Source organism: Oncorhynchus mykiss, chromosome 3 (genome assembly GCF_057628025.1).
Source record: "Oncorhynchus mykiss isolate SJ-2025 chromosome 3, ASM5762802v1, whole genome shotgun sequence".
NCBI classification, from domain to species: Eukaryota; Metazoa; Chordata; class Actinopteri; order Salmoniformes; family Salmonidae; genus Oncorhynchus; species Oncorhynchus mykiss.
In genome coordinates, this window is record NC_143024.1 from 34,122,501 (window position 1) to 34,137,685 (window position 15,185).

Genomic DNA, 15,185 nt, shown 5'->3' on the forward strand with positions numbered 1-15,185 from the left:
TCATTGTCCATTTGGAAGACCCATTTGTGACCAAGCTTTAACTTTAAATGATGTCTTGAGATGAAGCCATCTATTTTGTGAAGTGCACCAGTCCCTCCTGCAGCAAAGCACCCCCACAACATGATGCTGCCACCCCTGTGCTTCACAATTGGGATGGTGTTCTTCGGCTTGCAAGCCTCCCCCTTTTTCTTCCAAACATAACGATGGTCATTACGGCCAAACAGTTCCATTTTTGTTTCATCAGACCAGAGGACATCTCTCCATTAAAGCACGATCTTTGTCCCCATGTGCAGTTGTAAACCGTAGTCTGGCTTTTTTATGGTGGTTTTGGAGCAGTGGCTTCTTCCTTGCTGAGCGGCCTTTCAGGTTATGTCAACTCCAACCAACCAACCAACCTACCTACCTACCTACGTCGACTCCAACCTACCTACCTACCTACGTCAACTCCAACCTACCTACCTACCTACCTACCTACGTCAACTCCAACCTACCTACCTACCTACGTCGACTCCAACCTACCTACCTACCTACCTACCTACCTACGTCGACTCCAACCTACCTACCTACCTACCTACCTACCTACCTACCTACGTCGACTCCAACCTACCTACCTACCTACGTCGACTCCAACCTACCTACCTACCTACATACCTATGTTTACTCCAACCTACCTACCTACCTACCTACCTATGTCGACTCCAACCTACCTACCTACCTACCTACGTCGACTCCAACCTACCTACGTCGACTCCAACCTACCTACCTACGTCGACTCCAACCTACCTACCTACGTCGACTCCAACCTACCTACCTACCTACGTCGACTCCAACCTACCTACCTACCTACGTCGACTCCAACCTACCTACCTACCTATGTCGACTCCAACCTACCTTCCAACCTACCTTCCAACCTACCTACCTACGTCGACTCCAACCTACCTTCCAATCTACCTACCTACGTCGACTCCAACCTACCTTCCAACCTACCTACCTACGTCGACTCCAACCTACCAACCTACCTACCTACCTACGTCGACTCCAACCTACCAACCTACCTACCTACGTCGACTCCAACCTACAAACCTACCTACCTACGTCGACTCCAACCTACCTACCTACCTACGTCGACTCCAACCTACCTACGTCGACTCCAACCTACCTACCTACCTATGTCGACTCCAACCTACCTTCCAACCTACCTACCTACGTCGACTCCAACCTACCTACCTATGTCGACTCCAACCAACCTACCTACCTACCTACCGACGTACGTACGCACGTATGTATGTCTCAAGAGAAGAGATGGAGAATGCTGCTAGCCACTGGCACTGTGTGTGTGTGTCTCCCAGGAGAGAGGAAGGTGGTGTGGGTTCACATACTGTACTGAAGCCCTTCGCTTTCATGACATCACCCATTATCCCTTGCGTTCCCTTAGGAAGTCCGTGAGGACTGTCGTGATGGAGCTAACAGGTACACAGGTGAATGAGGAAGCCAACGAGGTAAATGATGTACAGCTTTAACACAAGCGGTCTGTTGATACATATGTACATGGATTCGGTAAATCATATCTGTCTGAAAAACTCCACACACAGTTCAAATGTTTTATTACGCACGCAGACACGCATACACACACAATCTGCTGAAGACTATCCAGCAGTATATATTTTCAGAAACACAGTCATTGACCCGTTTCCCAAGTATCTCTGGTCCTGCCATTGAATTCTCAGAATCAAGAGGAGAGGGCCGTGACACGGAAAGCTGAGTGCTAGCTGAGCGATAGAAAACACTGCTGGTGCCAACACTGGAGTATGTGCGCGCGAGGTTTATTCTACTTCAATGTGACATTTCAGTGTTAATATATGACTAAAATATAACACTTATGATATGGTAACAAAAATATATAATTGAATGAAAACAGTGCATAGTGAGAGTGAGCGAAGTATGACTGGAGGACAAGGGCCTCCTGGAGATCAGGGGGTTTTAGTGGTGCCTGGAGCCCAGCTCTGTGGGACATACATCAGAGTGAGACATCCCCAAAAGACCCCAATAACGAGCCTCTGTGGGCCCGGGGATAATGAGCACCTCTGATGGAGGCGAGGGTGTGTGTGTATGCTTGTGCGTCCGTGCATGCTTGGCGGTGTACAGGAGTGTGTGTGAGTGCTTCTCACTTTAATTACACCGTGTGAATAATCCCGTTAGCTGGTGGCTAACCTCGGAGAGGCTAATAACAAAGGACCAGTGGGAGAAGGCATGCTCCATTACAGTGTGGAATCCCCTCTCCACTCAGGCCGCTAACAGCCACTCAGCAGACACAATGAGATTAGGGTTCTAAACCTGTGGAACACAGAGGAACACTGGGCCTGTGGCATGTGCTAAGCCCTCCCTCGCTGAGAGGAGAAATGACATTCTTTAGCCGGAGAGGAAAAACACACTAGGGGATAATGACATAGATGTAGAGTGGACAGAATGGACTGGGAAAATGGCCCAGTTTAGTTTAAGTGCAGGGAAAATTACTTTGGGATAAGAAATCGAAAGCATAGAACTTACTGGAGAAATGATAGCTGTTGAGTGCAGGGAAGTGTAGGGAACCTGGATAAATTCCATTTAGTCATTAAAGCACATGGAAATGACTCTGGGCTAATGGCATACTGTGGAACTAGACTGTATAGAATAGACTGGAAATGACACATTCTTTGATTAATAAAGCCCAGGGGGAAAGACAATGGGCTAATCTCTATGACACTTAGTGGGCCAGCCAATATGGCTAGCTAATTTAATGGCTGCTGTGTTCTAAGCAACAGAGTAGAATGTGATGTGGTAAGCAACAAGGGACTGAACATTCTAAAATATCCAGATAACCCCAAGAAAGATATTCAACTGGATATCCTGCTATGTAGTTCTGTATGGTGATGTCCATCTATGTTCTAAAAAGATTTACATAGTCACATGAAATGGTGCAATGAAACAGATTGAATTGAAAACACTAGAACTGGATTGACTGACACACCTTTGATTTCATCTCATGTGGTCATGAAGGAAAGGAGAAGAGGACAGGGGTGGGTGGCTCTCTCTCCCTCACCAGTAATACACCCGGACATGTTTGTGATAAAAGTCCACCACACCCAGGGGAGTCCCACAGACAGAAGCATTACAAGTAGGTACAGTACACCTCAGACCTTCTCTAGCCCCCATCTCTATCTGCCTTTGGGCAAACACCTGGGCCTTCTCCATGGGAACAGAGAAGGAGGATGGTGTGTGTGTGTGTGTGTGTGTGAGGGGATTGTGCAGACTGGCAGAGATGGGCTTTGCTGTGGCTCCTCTCAGGGATTTGACATTCTTAGATAAAGCACCCCAGTCACACGCCCTCTCCTCTCTCCCTCCTGCTGTGTATGGCCTGAGGGGGCAGGAGACGACGCACACAAACACGCACGCACACACCCTTAATCGGTGTCCCAAATGGCAAGCTATTCCTTATGTAGTATGCCAAATGGGGAATAGGGTGCTATTTAGGACATACCCTAGTGTGTGGCAAACACTCTTTTACATCATAGATATTTCTTTGAGTATCTGGTCACAGACACCACTAAAGATACTAAACAGTGCCTTCTCTAGTAAGCAAACAAAAGCCTTTTTCATGATGACGTTCTTCTGACCCAAGAGGTACAGGAAGTGACACAGTATTTAAGACCAGAGGCTGATCTCTGTCTGGCCATGATCCATGAGGAATTAGCCCCAAAACACTGTTCTGCTCTATGTATGCATACAGTACAGAGGTGTAGGTCTCCATGACCATTGATATTTCCATCTCTTTCTATACTTTTTTTAACATTGATTTAAATACTATTTCAATGTATTGTACATAGAAAGGTATTTATTTATGGGCCTTGCAATGAAAATGTTACATCCTACAGGAGTACCCTGATATGCCCATCTTCAGACATTTTTACGAGACGACCATAAGAATGATCTCCCAACAGTAACAATACTATCTACCGGTACACACAACACTGGTTTCCATATGACATCACATTTATAAAATACAGGTTTTTCCAGATACTTGCCTGTGTCACACACACACTCCTCTATATCAATCACCATCTGTCCCCCACGCTTACACACACATGCCTATATGTCAGTCAGCTATATGAAAGACAGTCATTCATTGATATGGTAGACATTCATAGAGGAGGGCCCCAGTGACTCCTAAATGTGCATGATGGGTAGGCTGCATGTTCAGTTATCCTGTGTCTGTGTGTGTGTTCGAAGGCCAGTTTGAAATGCAGTCTCTTAGGTGCGGTCTGTGTTTGTGTAGCAGATGAAAGGTCAGGAGGACCTGAGGGAGTTCCTCTGTTTCTCCTTTTTTTCTGACCCCAGGGTATTTTACCGAGGAAACACACATTTACACATCTCAATGGACACACACAGCGCTCAGAGAGAGCCCCAGCCGTTAATCGCGAGGGCCTCACGTACACAGTGGGATTTGTGTTTAGCCATGTTTAGCGCTCCATTTGGGCACAGATAATTCAGCCGCTGTCTGAGAGAAGCCTCCATTACTGGAACGAGAGGCCCCCGAGCGGACTGTCAGTCAAAACTAAAGCGTCCCACCTCCTGCTTTTGAACTGCTAATTACAGAGAGCCTCCGCTCAACTCAAACTCAGCTCCCAGACAGCTAGTGCCGCGGCCCGCTAGGATAGCGCGCTAATGCTAACACCGTGGCCATTTCACCGGAGATAAACACTAGGCAAATATTTATATTCCCCCCTCACTCATCACACCCTCCTTCCCCTCTGCAACCCCCCACCCAGAAATGTCTTTCCCGGTCCCGAGTGACAGCAGTGTGCTTTCGCTCAGAGATCAACAGCAGAGGAGAAAAACAGGAATGCTAAGGCTAGGCTAAGATAGCCCTCTGGCTAACCTCTCCATACCTGCCATAGATTAATCAAACAAAGAGTTAAAGGGTGAGCCAGGCTGAACTATAAACCGTGGGGCCAGGATGAGTAACGTATTTTAAAGTAGTGAGAATAAAAAGTGGAGGAAACAGACACCTCTGGCCAGCTCACATACACATTATAGAGCAGGCCGCATCTGGCCTTCATGAATAAAATATAGGAGGAAGAGATGAGGAAATAATGAACAAAGGAAATATTATCCCCCTCTATTTGAATGTACACTAGAGCAGAAAAATCACACAGGCCTCTCACAGTATCTCTGTTCTCTCGATGACAAACAACATACACAAACATTAATGAGGGGAAATCCCCTAACTGAAAGCCCAGCCTGGCCTCAGATAAGATGCATAATATTTACCAATCTGACATTCGATGATGCTGCACTTAGTTCATCCAAAGTACACATGTACCTCATCTACCACTTGCTGAGTCTCTGGGTCCACAGACCATTTTCTTGGTATCCATAATATTAGGCAAAATTGTCATTTGAGTGTACTATCCCTGACTAAGCACAATAAGGCATGTACTGTAGCTAAAAACAACTTTTAACCCCCGTCATTTACAAGCACATTTGGCATTTCAAAAGATGAAGACTCATGACTGACAACCCCGGTTGTAACTAAAGCGCTGAGTTTGTGAGAACCACCATAGCTCACAGACCTTCAGAAGGGCTATATAAACCATACCCACCTAGAGATATGAATAATTTATTTGACGCGTGCATCACTCTTCCTAGTAGACCGTCGATAGAGTCCATTATTGGGTGTATACATTACAGCACGTATAAAGTGTCAGAAACTTCCCGAATCAACGGTGGGTGGCAGGCGCTGGCGGGAAGCGGGACTGACTGACACCGGAGCACATTAGACAGACTAGGGAGTAATACTGTATAGAGAGAATCACTCAGGGCACTAGTAATGCTAGGGGACAGGCAGCAGCGCTGGGACAGCATCAACTAGCATTAGCGAAACAAAGAGACACTGATATAGTAATAGCATTAGCTGGCACTGGGACATGCAGTGCATTTAGACAGATATCTGCCACGAACAGCATTGTCAAAACGACATACTTTAGAAACAAAAATGTATGCAATTAATGAAATGACTTACATTGCTAAAATATATTACACAGGTTTTTAATACATATTGTAATGAAACAGCAGGGAGCAGGTCTCGAACCCTCGACCTTCGAGCCCGAGGGCCGGCGTGCTATCGACTGTGCCGCATGCGCTAAAGGATGCTTGTGCGGCGGCAGAGTCTATTTCCGCGCTTATAAACCCAGGGTCGTTACAATATTATAGTTAGGGATGGGCCTGGTTATTTTAATATCTGAATAATACTCATAGGCCAATTTGAACAAAAGGCTTTGTCTAAATGAAATGATCCATGCTACACACAACGATATACCACGACATTTGAAATACTTAATTCAAGAAAACACCAAACTTCTAAAACGAGTTCTGACTGTCTACAGTCAGCTTCATGTGTAGCAAGCAAGCAACGTGAGAGATCTCTAATCAATGCCAGATGGAATTAAAATTATGGAATTAAGTTAGTTAAATGAGAAGGACCAATCGGCATGTAGTTGTTGAACCTAAGGACAGAAAGCCCAGTAAAATATCCTCAATTAGTCTAGGTACCTAGCTGGCTAACATAGCCAGCTTCTTAACGTCAATTCGATGCCGTCAAGAACCTCACGGTGAGGGTATGAGTACACCTCGTAGTGGACCTTATGGGGAGTGCATCTACAGTGTGAGCTCTGCATGGTTCTACTCAGATAGGAGTAATGGTTAAGTACTGACACATTAAATATCTAATGATGTCATGATGTCACCCACTCCCAGAGCCGTAGGAGAGCTAATGAACAGCGTTAAAGAGTGCCTCACCAAACGAGCCCCTACTGTAAACAGTGACGGCAAGGGACCATCACTTTTCAACGTCAGACAGTCTACACCACTCAAAACGCACACACGCACTCACACAGAACTAATACAGTAATCCACACACAGTTGGAACTCATCACCCGACATACACATCATCACACACTCACAATGGGAACTTCAAATCAAGGCAAACACACACATACACACACACACACAGTATAATGACACCACAAACACACTGTCCCACACTCCCACACACTGAACCATACAGAGGTTTATAATGAGGTTTCTTTGTTTAATCATTTAAAAAGGAAGGCTCCCCCCACACACAGCAAGAGAAAGACACAAACGCTCCCACATTCTTATTACAGCCCGTCTCCCGAATTAGTAAATAATGTCTAATCGGGCGATAAGACGAGCCTAGACGACAGAGATAGATGTGTGTGTGTGTGTGTGTGTCTGTGTGCATGTACACACTACCGGTCAAAAGTTTTAGAACACCTACTCATTCCAGGGTTTTTCTTTATTTTTACTATTTTCTACATTGTAGAATAATAGTGAAGACATCAAAACTATGAAATAACACATATGGAATCACATATTAACCAAAAGTGTTAAACAAATCCAAATATTCTTTATATTTGAATCTTCAAATATGCTCAGCACTTGTTGGCTGCTTTTCCTTCACTCTGCAGTCCAACTCATCCCAAACCATCTCAATTTGGTTAAGGTCGGAGGATTGTAGAGGCCATCTGATGCAGCACTCCATCACTCTCCTTCTTGGTCAAATAGCCCTTACACAGCCTGGAGGTGTGTTGGGTCATTGTCCTGTTGAAAAACAAATGAGCCCAAACCAGATGGGATGGTGTATCCCACTAAGCCCAAACCAGATGGGATGGTGTATCCCACTAAGCCCAAACCAGATGGGATGGTGTATCACTGCAGAATGCTGTAGTAGCCATGCTGGTTAAGTGTGTCTTGAATTCTAAATAAATCACAGACAGTGTCTCCAGCAAAGCACCCCCACATCCTCCTCCATGCATTACGGTGGGTAATACACATGCGGCGATCATCTGTTCACCCACACCACGTCTCACAAAGACCCAGCAGTTGGAACCAAAAATCTCTAATTTGGACTCCAGACCAAAGGACACATTTCCACCAGTTTAATGTCCATTGCTCATGTTTCTTGGCCCAAGCAAGTCTCTTCTTCTTATTGGTGTCCTTTTTAGTAGTTGTTTCTTTGCAGCAATTCGACCACAAAGGCCTGATTCACTCAGTCTCCTCTGAACAGTTGATGTTGACATGTGTCTGTTACTTGAACTCTGTAAAGCATTTATTTGGGCTGCAATTTCTGAGGCTGGTAACTCTAATGAACTTATCCTCTGCAGCAGAGGTAACTCTGGGTCTTCCATTCCTGTGGCGGTCCTCATGAGAGCCAGTTTCATCATAGCGCTTGATGGTTTTTGCGAATGCACTTGAAGAAACTTTCAAAGTCCTTGAAATTTTCCGTATTGCCTGACCTTCATGTCTTAAAGTAATGATGGGACTGTCGTTTCTCTTAACTTATTTGAGCTGTTCTTGTCATAATATGGACTTGGTCTTTTACCAAATAGGGCTATGTTCTGTTTACCCCCCCTACCATGTCACAACACAACTGATCGGCTCAAACGGATTAAGAAGGAAAGAAATTCCACAAATTAACTTTTAAGAAACCACACCTGTTAATTGAAATGCATTCCAGGTGACTACCTCATGAAGCTGGTTGAGAGAATGCCAAGAGTGTGCAAAACAGTCATCAAGGCAAAGGGTGGCTATTTGAAACATCTCAAATATAGATTCTATTTGATTTGTTTAACACTTTTTTTGGTTAGTACATGATTCCATATGTGTTATTTCATAGTTTTGATGTCTTCACTATTATTCTACAATGTAGAAAATACAAAAAAAATAAAGAAAAACCCTTGAATGAGTAGGTGTTCTAAAACATTTGACTGGTAGTGTATGTCTTTGTGTTTATGTGCTTACAGTGTGTGTGTGTGTGTGTGTGTGTGTGTGTGTGTCTGCACAAGCATGGGTGTGTATGTTTGTGTATTCCTGTGTGTGGTCATGGCATTATGTGTGTATTCCTGTGTGTGGTCATGGCATTATGTGTGTATTCCTGTGTGTGTGTGGTCAAGGCAGTGCTTGTCTGCTATAAGTATACCATAGGGTGAGAGCTAGCACCTCAGTAGTAGCAGGAAGTGCATAAATCTGCAGTGTAGGCCCATCACTCTGTAAATCAACACTAGTGCACTCATTTATCTCTCTGTGTCTGTGTGTGTGTGTGTGTGTGTGTGTGTGTGTAAATAACCATACGGTGTGAGGTAGGGAAGAATCAACACCTCACAAAAGAGAGGGAAGAAGGGAAGGGAGAGAGACTCTCCTTTCATCATGTTTCTAAATGCTATGTGCATGCCTGAGAGTGTCCTGGTCTACTGTGTGTGTGTCTGACCTGGCGGTAGGTGCCCTCCATCAGTGTGTCTAGGTTCTGTAGGGGGGCGGGGGTCTTGTCTTTGAAGCGGGTCAGGAGACGGCGTTGGATGGCTCTGAACTGGACCGCCCGCTCTGACAGGAGGTCCTGGTACTTCTCTGCACTCACACGCAGCTATATGTACACACACACACACAATGTTTTTCTAACACCGCAGACAAAAGCTGTACCTAGAAACACAACACATGACTGTGTGTGTGACAGTGTGTCTGTGTTCCTTACACACCTCAAAGTGGTGGTCGACAGTCTCAAAGTACTCAGCCAGAGGTATAGGGCCTGCAAAGCTGTTTCTGAAGTCTTTGACTCCCTGCTTGGCAAAGTGGCGGTCGAAGCGCTGCACCAGCTCCTTAGCCACCAGCCAGATGTCCTCAAAACTCTCACTCTGGATACGGTAGCGCTCTGGAGAGGGTAGAAGGGAGGGGGGAGAGAAAGGGAGAGGGAGGTAGAGAAAGCTCAACTCCACATCAACCAAGTGCTAGAAGATGCTGCGTGTGTGTGTGTGTACTCACGGGAGGTCTTGGAGGCCATTACAGTGACTCTGGGCCCTGAGAGGAAGTGGAAGGCCAGAGCGTTTCCCTCCTTGTCCTCAGACTTCTCCAGAAAGTCTACAACACAGAGAGGGACATTTAGTGAGAACAATAGGAACTAGAGTCCATTGGTCAAGGATACAGATATCTGATTATGGCACATAAATGAAAACAGTCCCCTGAAACACCACAATAACCCATTAATCACACACAGACTTAACGTTCTCACGGACCAGTACAGTGTGGACTCAGGCAGATGTCAGGCAGAGATATGGTATGGGTTCCCTACCACACACACTCTGTCTCTGAGGTTCTCAGGGGCCAGTACAGTGGGGTCTCCAGTGATGGGATGTCAGACAGAGATATGGCAGCTTATCTCTCCTCAGGACGCCAGCCAACGTGAAGAGAGCACATCACATTGTTCTTTATCTACCCACAGAGCCGTGCGCACGCACGCATACACACACGCACGCACACACACACACACTATCTTCATGCATCTAATCTGGGACAGGGGTCCTGTGTGGTAGGAGACGCCATGCCCAGGTCCAGATAATGACTGATAGTCAGCGCTGCTTCCCAGGGCTGAGACCTGCTCACCAACAGCAGGTAGACTAGATTCACACTAACACTATCAACAGCATCAATACATACCACTCACTCTCCATTCCAGGGCAAATACATGCCACTCACTGTCATGCAGTTGACACTATCGAAGACAAGCAGACTTAAAACATAACCACTATTGTCACGGTACACCACTCTCCCACTATCCCTGGGTGTACAGGGGACCAGTGGAGAACAGGACATGTAGATATCTAATGGTACAGACCAAGTTCTGGGGTGACTCAGGTAGATCTCTATGGTCTGTTACCTGGGAAGACCTCGCTGAGGTTGACCGGCGGTTTGTTGGTATCCACAGTGATCTTATACTTGGCGTTCTTGGAGGGGGCGGAGGGGCAGCAGACCAGACGGAGGGGCAGGGAGAACTTACACTGGGCCACCCTCGGGATGCCTGAGAGGATGACAGAGGAGAGAGAGGCTGAATGTGAGGAGGTGGTTTTGTGGAACATGCAGGTCGCAGTGTGTGTGTGTGTTGGTCCTTAAAAATTGGAGAGACATCTTTTAATGAGTCAATGTGCTCTATCACGCTACTTGTGTGGTTAAGACATGGCTGGTTAAGACACCATAATACCTCCTCCTCCATGCATTACGGTGGGTAATACACATGCGGAGTTCATCCGTTCACCCACACCGCATCTCACAAAGACACGGCGGTTGGAAACAAATATCTCAAATTTGGACTTCAGGCCAAAGGACAAACTTCCATCGGTCTAATGTCCATTGCTCGTGTTTCTTGGCCAAAGCAAGTCCCTTATTATTATTGGTGTCCTTTAGTAGTGGTTTCTTTGCAGCAATTGGACCATGAAGGCCTGATTCATACAGCCTCCTCTGAACAGTTGATGTTGAGATGTCTGTTACTTGAACTCTGTAAAGCATTTATTTGGGCTGCAATTTCTGAGAATGGTAACTCTAATGAACTTATCCTCTGCAGCAGAGGTAACTCTGGGTCTTCATTTCCTCCTCATGAGAGCCAGTTTCATCATAGTGCTTGAAGAAACTTTCAAAGTTCTTGAAATGTTCCGTATTGACTGACCTTCATGTCTGAAAGTAATGAGGGACTGTTGTTTCTCTTTGCTTATTTAATTTGTTCTTGCCATAATATGAACTTGGTCTTTTACCAAATAGGGCTATGTTCTGTATACCCCCCCAACCTTGTCACAACACAACTGATAGGCTCAAACGGATTAAGAAGGAAAGAAATTTCACAAACAAGCTTTTAAGAAGGCAAACCCGTTAATTGAAATGCATTCATGAAGCTAGTTGAGAGAATGCCAAGAGTGTGCAAAGCTGTCATCAAGGCAAAAGGTGGCTATTTGAAGTTATTTAAAATACATTCAGGTTTGTTTAACACTTTTTTGGTTACTACATGATTCCATTTGTGTTATTTCATAGTTTTGATGTCTTCACTATTATTCTACAATGTAGAAAATAGTACAAATAAAGAAAAACACTTGAATGAGTCGGTGTTCTAAAACTTTTGACCAGTAGTGTATGTCTTTGTGTTTATGTGCTTACAGTGTGTCTATGCCATTTAATCATGGATGTAGGGAGAAAATGCCCTCTTTTTAAAAATTTTCTTGTCACTCCTGTTGGCTCCCCCAAGTGGGGGTTTGTGCGCTCTGAAATGGCTCAAAGTCAAGTTCTTGGCCACTGACGAGCATTGCGAAGTAGAAACGGTAGGTTTGTTTCTACGTGGTCGGCACGCAGCAGGAACCGCTTTTGATCTAGCAAAAGGAGGAACGACCTCCCGCTGTGATAAGTACCTATCTGCAGTCTATCGGAGTCAAGTCATTTATCTGTGACTAGTAGATGTTAACCTTGCAGTAGGTCTCAAAAAAGAGAAGCCGTGCAAAGTTAAACAGAGGTGCCAACATTCTTTTTTGATATTTGTTTTATTTCACCTTTATTTAACCAGGTAGGGAGCCATTCGTAGTCGCTACTACGCTAGGCGAGCGGTAGACTCGTCGTTCAGAAAACTAGCGGGCCGGGGCATGCAGATGGGTCTTCGGCAATATCACAACGGAAAAGCATGTTGAAACCACATCGGACGATTACATCGGCAGACCAGTTGTGATGGATCGGCGGGGCTCCGTGTCGGCAATAAAGGGTCCAGGCAAATTAGCAAAAGAGATATTGTAGAACAAGAATTAGCTGGTTTTTCTTCTCCGACTAGTCGGGAGATAGGCCTAGCTCAAGGCTAGCTCAAGGCTAACTGGTGCTTGCTTCAAGACAGAGACGTATAATTCACTGTATCACAATTCCAGTGGGTCAGAAGTTTACATACACTAAGTTGACTATGCCTTTAAACAGCTTAGAAAATTCCAGAAAATTATGTCATGGCTTTAGAAGCTTCTGATAGGCTAATTGACATAACTTGTGTCAATTGGAGGTGTGCCTGTGGATGTATTTCAAGGCCTACCTTCAAACTCAGTGCATCTTTGCTTGACATCATGGGAAAATCAAAAGAAATCAGCCAAGACCTCAGAAAAAAAATTGAAGACCTCCACAAGTCTGGTTCATCCTTGGGAGCAATTTCCAAACGCCTGAAGGTACCACGTTCATCTGTACAAACAATAGTACGCAAGTATAAACACCAAGGGACCACGCAGCCGTCATACTGCTCAGGGAGAAGACGCGTTCTGTTTCCTAGAGATGAATGTACTTTTGTGCGAAAAGTGTAAATCAATCCCAGAACAACAGCAAAGGACTTTGTGAAGATGCTGGAGGAAACAGGTACAAAAGTAACTGTATCCACAGTAAAACAAGTCCTATATCGACATAACCTTAAAGGCCGCTCAGGAAGGAAGAAGCCACTGCTCCAAACCCGCCGTAAAAAAGCCAGACTACGGTTTGCAACTGCACATGGGGACAAAGATTGTGCTTTTTGGAGAAATGTCCTCTAGTCTGATGAAACAAAAATATAACCGTTTGGCCATAATGACCATCGTTATGGTTGGAGGAAAAAGGGGGAGGCTTCCAAGCCGAAGAACACCATCCCAACCGTGAAGCACAGGGGTGGCAGCATCATTTTGTGGGGGTGCTTTGCTGCAGGAGGGGCTGGTGCGCGTCACAAAATAGATGGCTTCATGAGGAAGGAACATTATGTGGATATATTGAAGCAACATCTCAAGACGTCAGTTAAAGCTTGGTTGCAAATGGGTCTTCCAAATGGACAATGACCCCAAGTATACTTCCAAAGTTGTGGCAAAATGGCTTAAGGACAACAAAGTCAAGGTATTAGAGTGGCCATCACAAAGCCCTGACCTCAATCCCATAGAAAATCTGTGGGCAGAACTGAAAAAGTGTCTGCGAGCAAGGAGGCCTACAAACCCCACTCGGTTACAGCAGCTCTGTCAGGAGGAATGGGCCAAAATTCACCCAACTTATTGTGGGAAGCTTGTGTAAGGCTACCCAAAACCTTTGACCCAAGTTTAACAATTTGAAGGCAATGCTACCAAATACTAATTGAGTGTATGTAAACTTATGACCCACTGGGAATGTGATGAAAGAAATAAAAGCTGAAATAAATCACTCTACTATTATTCTGACATTTCACATACTTAAAATAAAAGTGGTGATCCTAACTGACCTAAGACACAGAATTCTTCCTAGGATTAAATGTCAGGAATGGTGAAAAACTGAGTTTAAATGTACTTGGCTAAGGTGTTTGTAAACTTCCGACTTCAACTGTATGTAAAGACTATTTGTAAACTGTATGTTGAAACTGTTTGTAAACAGTTGGAATGTCTTGCTTTGAATATTGAGGTTTCAAATGGTCTCTGTACAACTGTGATTGGCTGTTATAGACCCCCCTCTGCTCTCGGTGATGCATTTTCTTCCCTGATGCACCTTATGTCTAAACTTTTTTACAGTGAAATGATCTTGATTGGTGATCTCAACTGGTGTTGGTTAAAGCATGTGTCTGATGATTTAAAAATGTTATGTGATTCTATGCATCTTCCCTTGTTGATTAACTCACACACTCGCTAAAATCTCAAAATGTCCAGATAACTCTACCCTGATTGATTTGATAGACAAACGTTCCACATTTATCATGCCAAAAAACACCAACCACAATATTTCAGTGAACATTGTGCTGCTGTTGCTGTTAGAAATACTAAGGTTCCTAAGACAAACCCACGCTTTATTCGTAAGAGAAATCTGAAGTTTTAATGAGCAGGCTTTCTTTTTTATTCCTGATGTGGAAACTGCCTGGAAATTCTTTCATTATGTTTTTTTTCCCCAAATAGTAAACAAACATACCCCATTCCACAGGTTCTGAGTTAAAGGGCGGGATAATCCATGGTTTTCTTCTGAGCTGTCTTGTATTATTCATAAACATAATCTAGCCTGGGCTAAAGCAAGGAAATCATGTTCTGATGATGATTGGCTTCTTTTTAGGCAGTTACGAAACAAGTTTTATTTTCTTCTCAGAAAGGCCAATTCTGAATATTTTATGTCTGTTACCACCGATAACCATAATGACCCCAGAAAGGTTTGGAAGGCTATTAAGTCTATGTCTGGAAACAGTAATGTTAATGAATGATCTTCATGTGTATTGAAGGACTTTGTTGCTGTATATGACAAAACTGAAATGCTGAATTGTTTCAATGAGCACTTTGCATCATCCGGTAGGCTGTTTGATTCAGTGTCCTCTGTCTCTGTACAAC

The 15,185-nt window shown here is 44.5% G+C and overlaps 1 protein-coding gene across 3 annotated transcripts in view; it reads right to left on the bottom strand.

Moving 5' to 3' along the window:
* Window positions 1-15,185, bottom strand: part of bbs9 (Bardet-Biedl syndrome 9) — a 198,066-nt gene that overhangs the window by 127,858 nt on the left and 55,023 nt on the right. For 2 of the 3 annotated variants that reach the window (XM_036972411.2, XM_090229005.1), the window contains 4 exons: window positions 10,766-10,906; window positions 9,874-9,969; window positions 9,591-9,763; window positions 9,326-9,478 (listed from right to left, as the gene is read on the bottom strand). In XM_036972411.2, the coding sequence (XP_036828306.2) occupies window positions 9,326-9,478; window positions 9,591-9,763; window positions 9,874-9,969; window positions 10,766-10,906 (563 nt within the window). Of the gene's footprint in view, window positions 1-9,325; window positions 9,479-9,590; window positions 9,764-9,873; window positions 9,970-10,180; window positions 10,907-15,185 lie in introns of those variants that run through there. The other variant, XR_016494444.1, reaches the window with a different exon arrangement.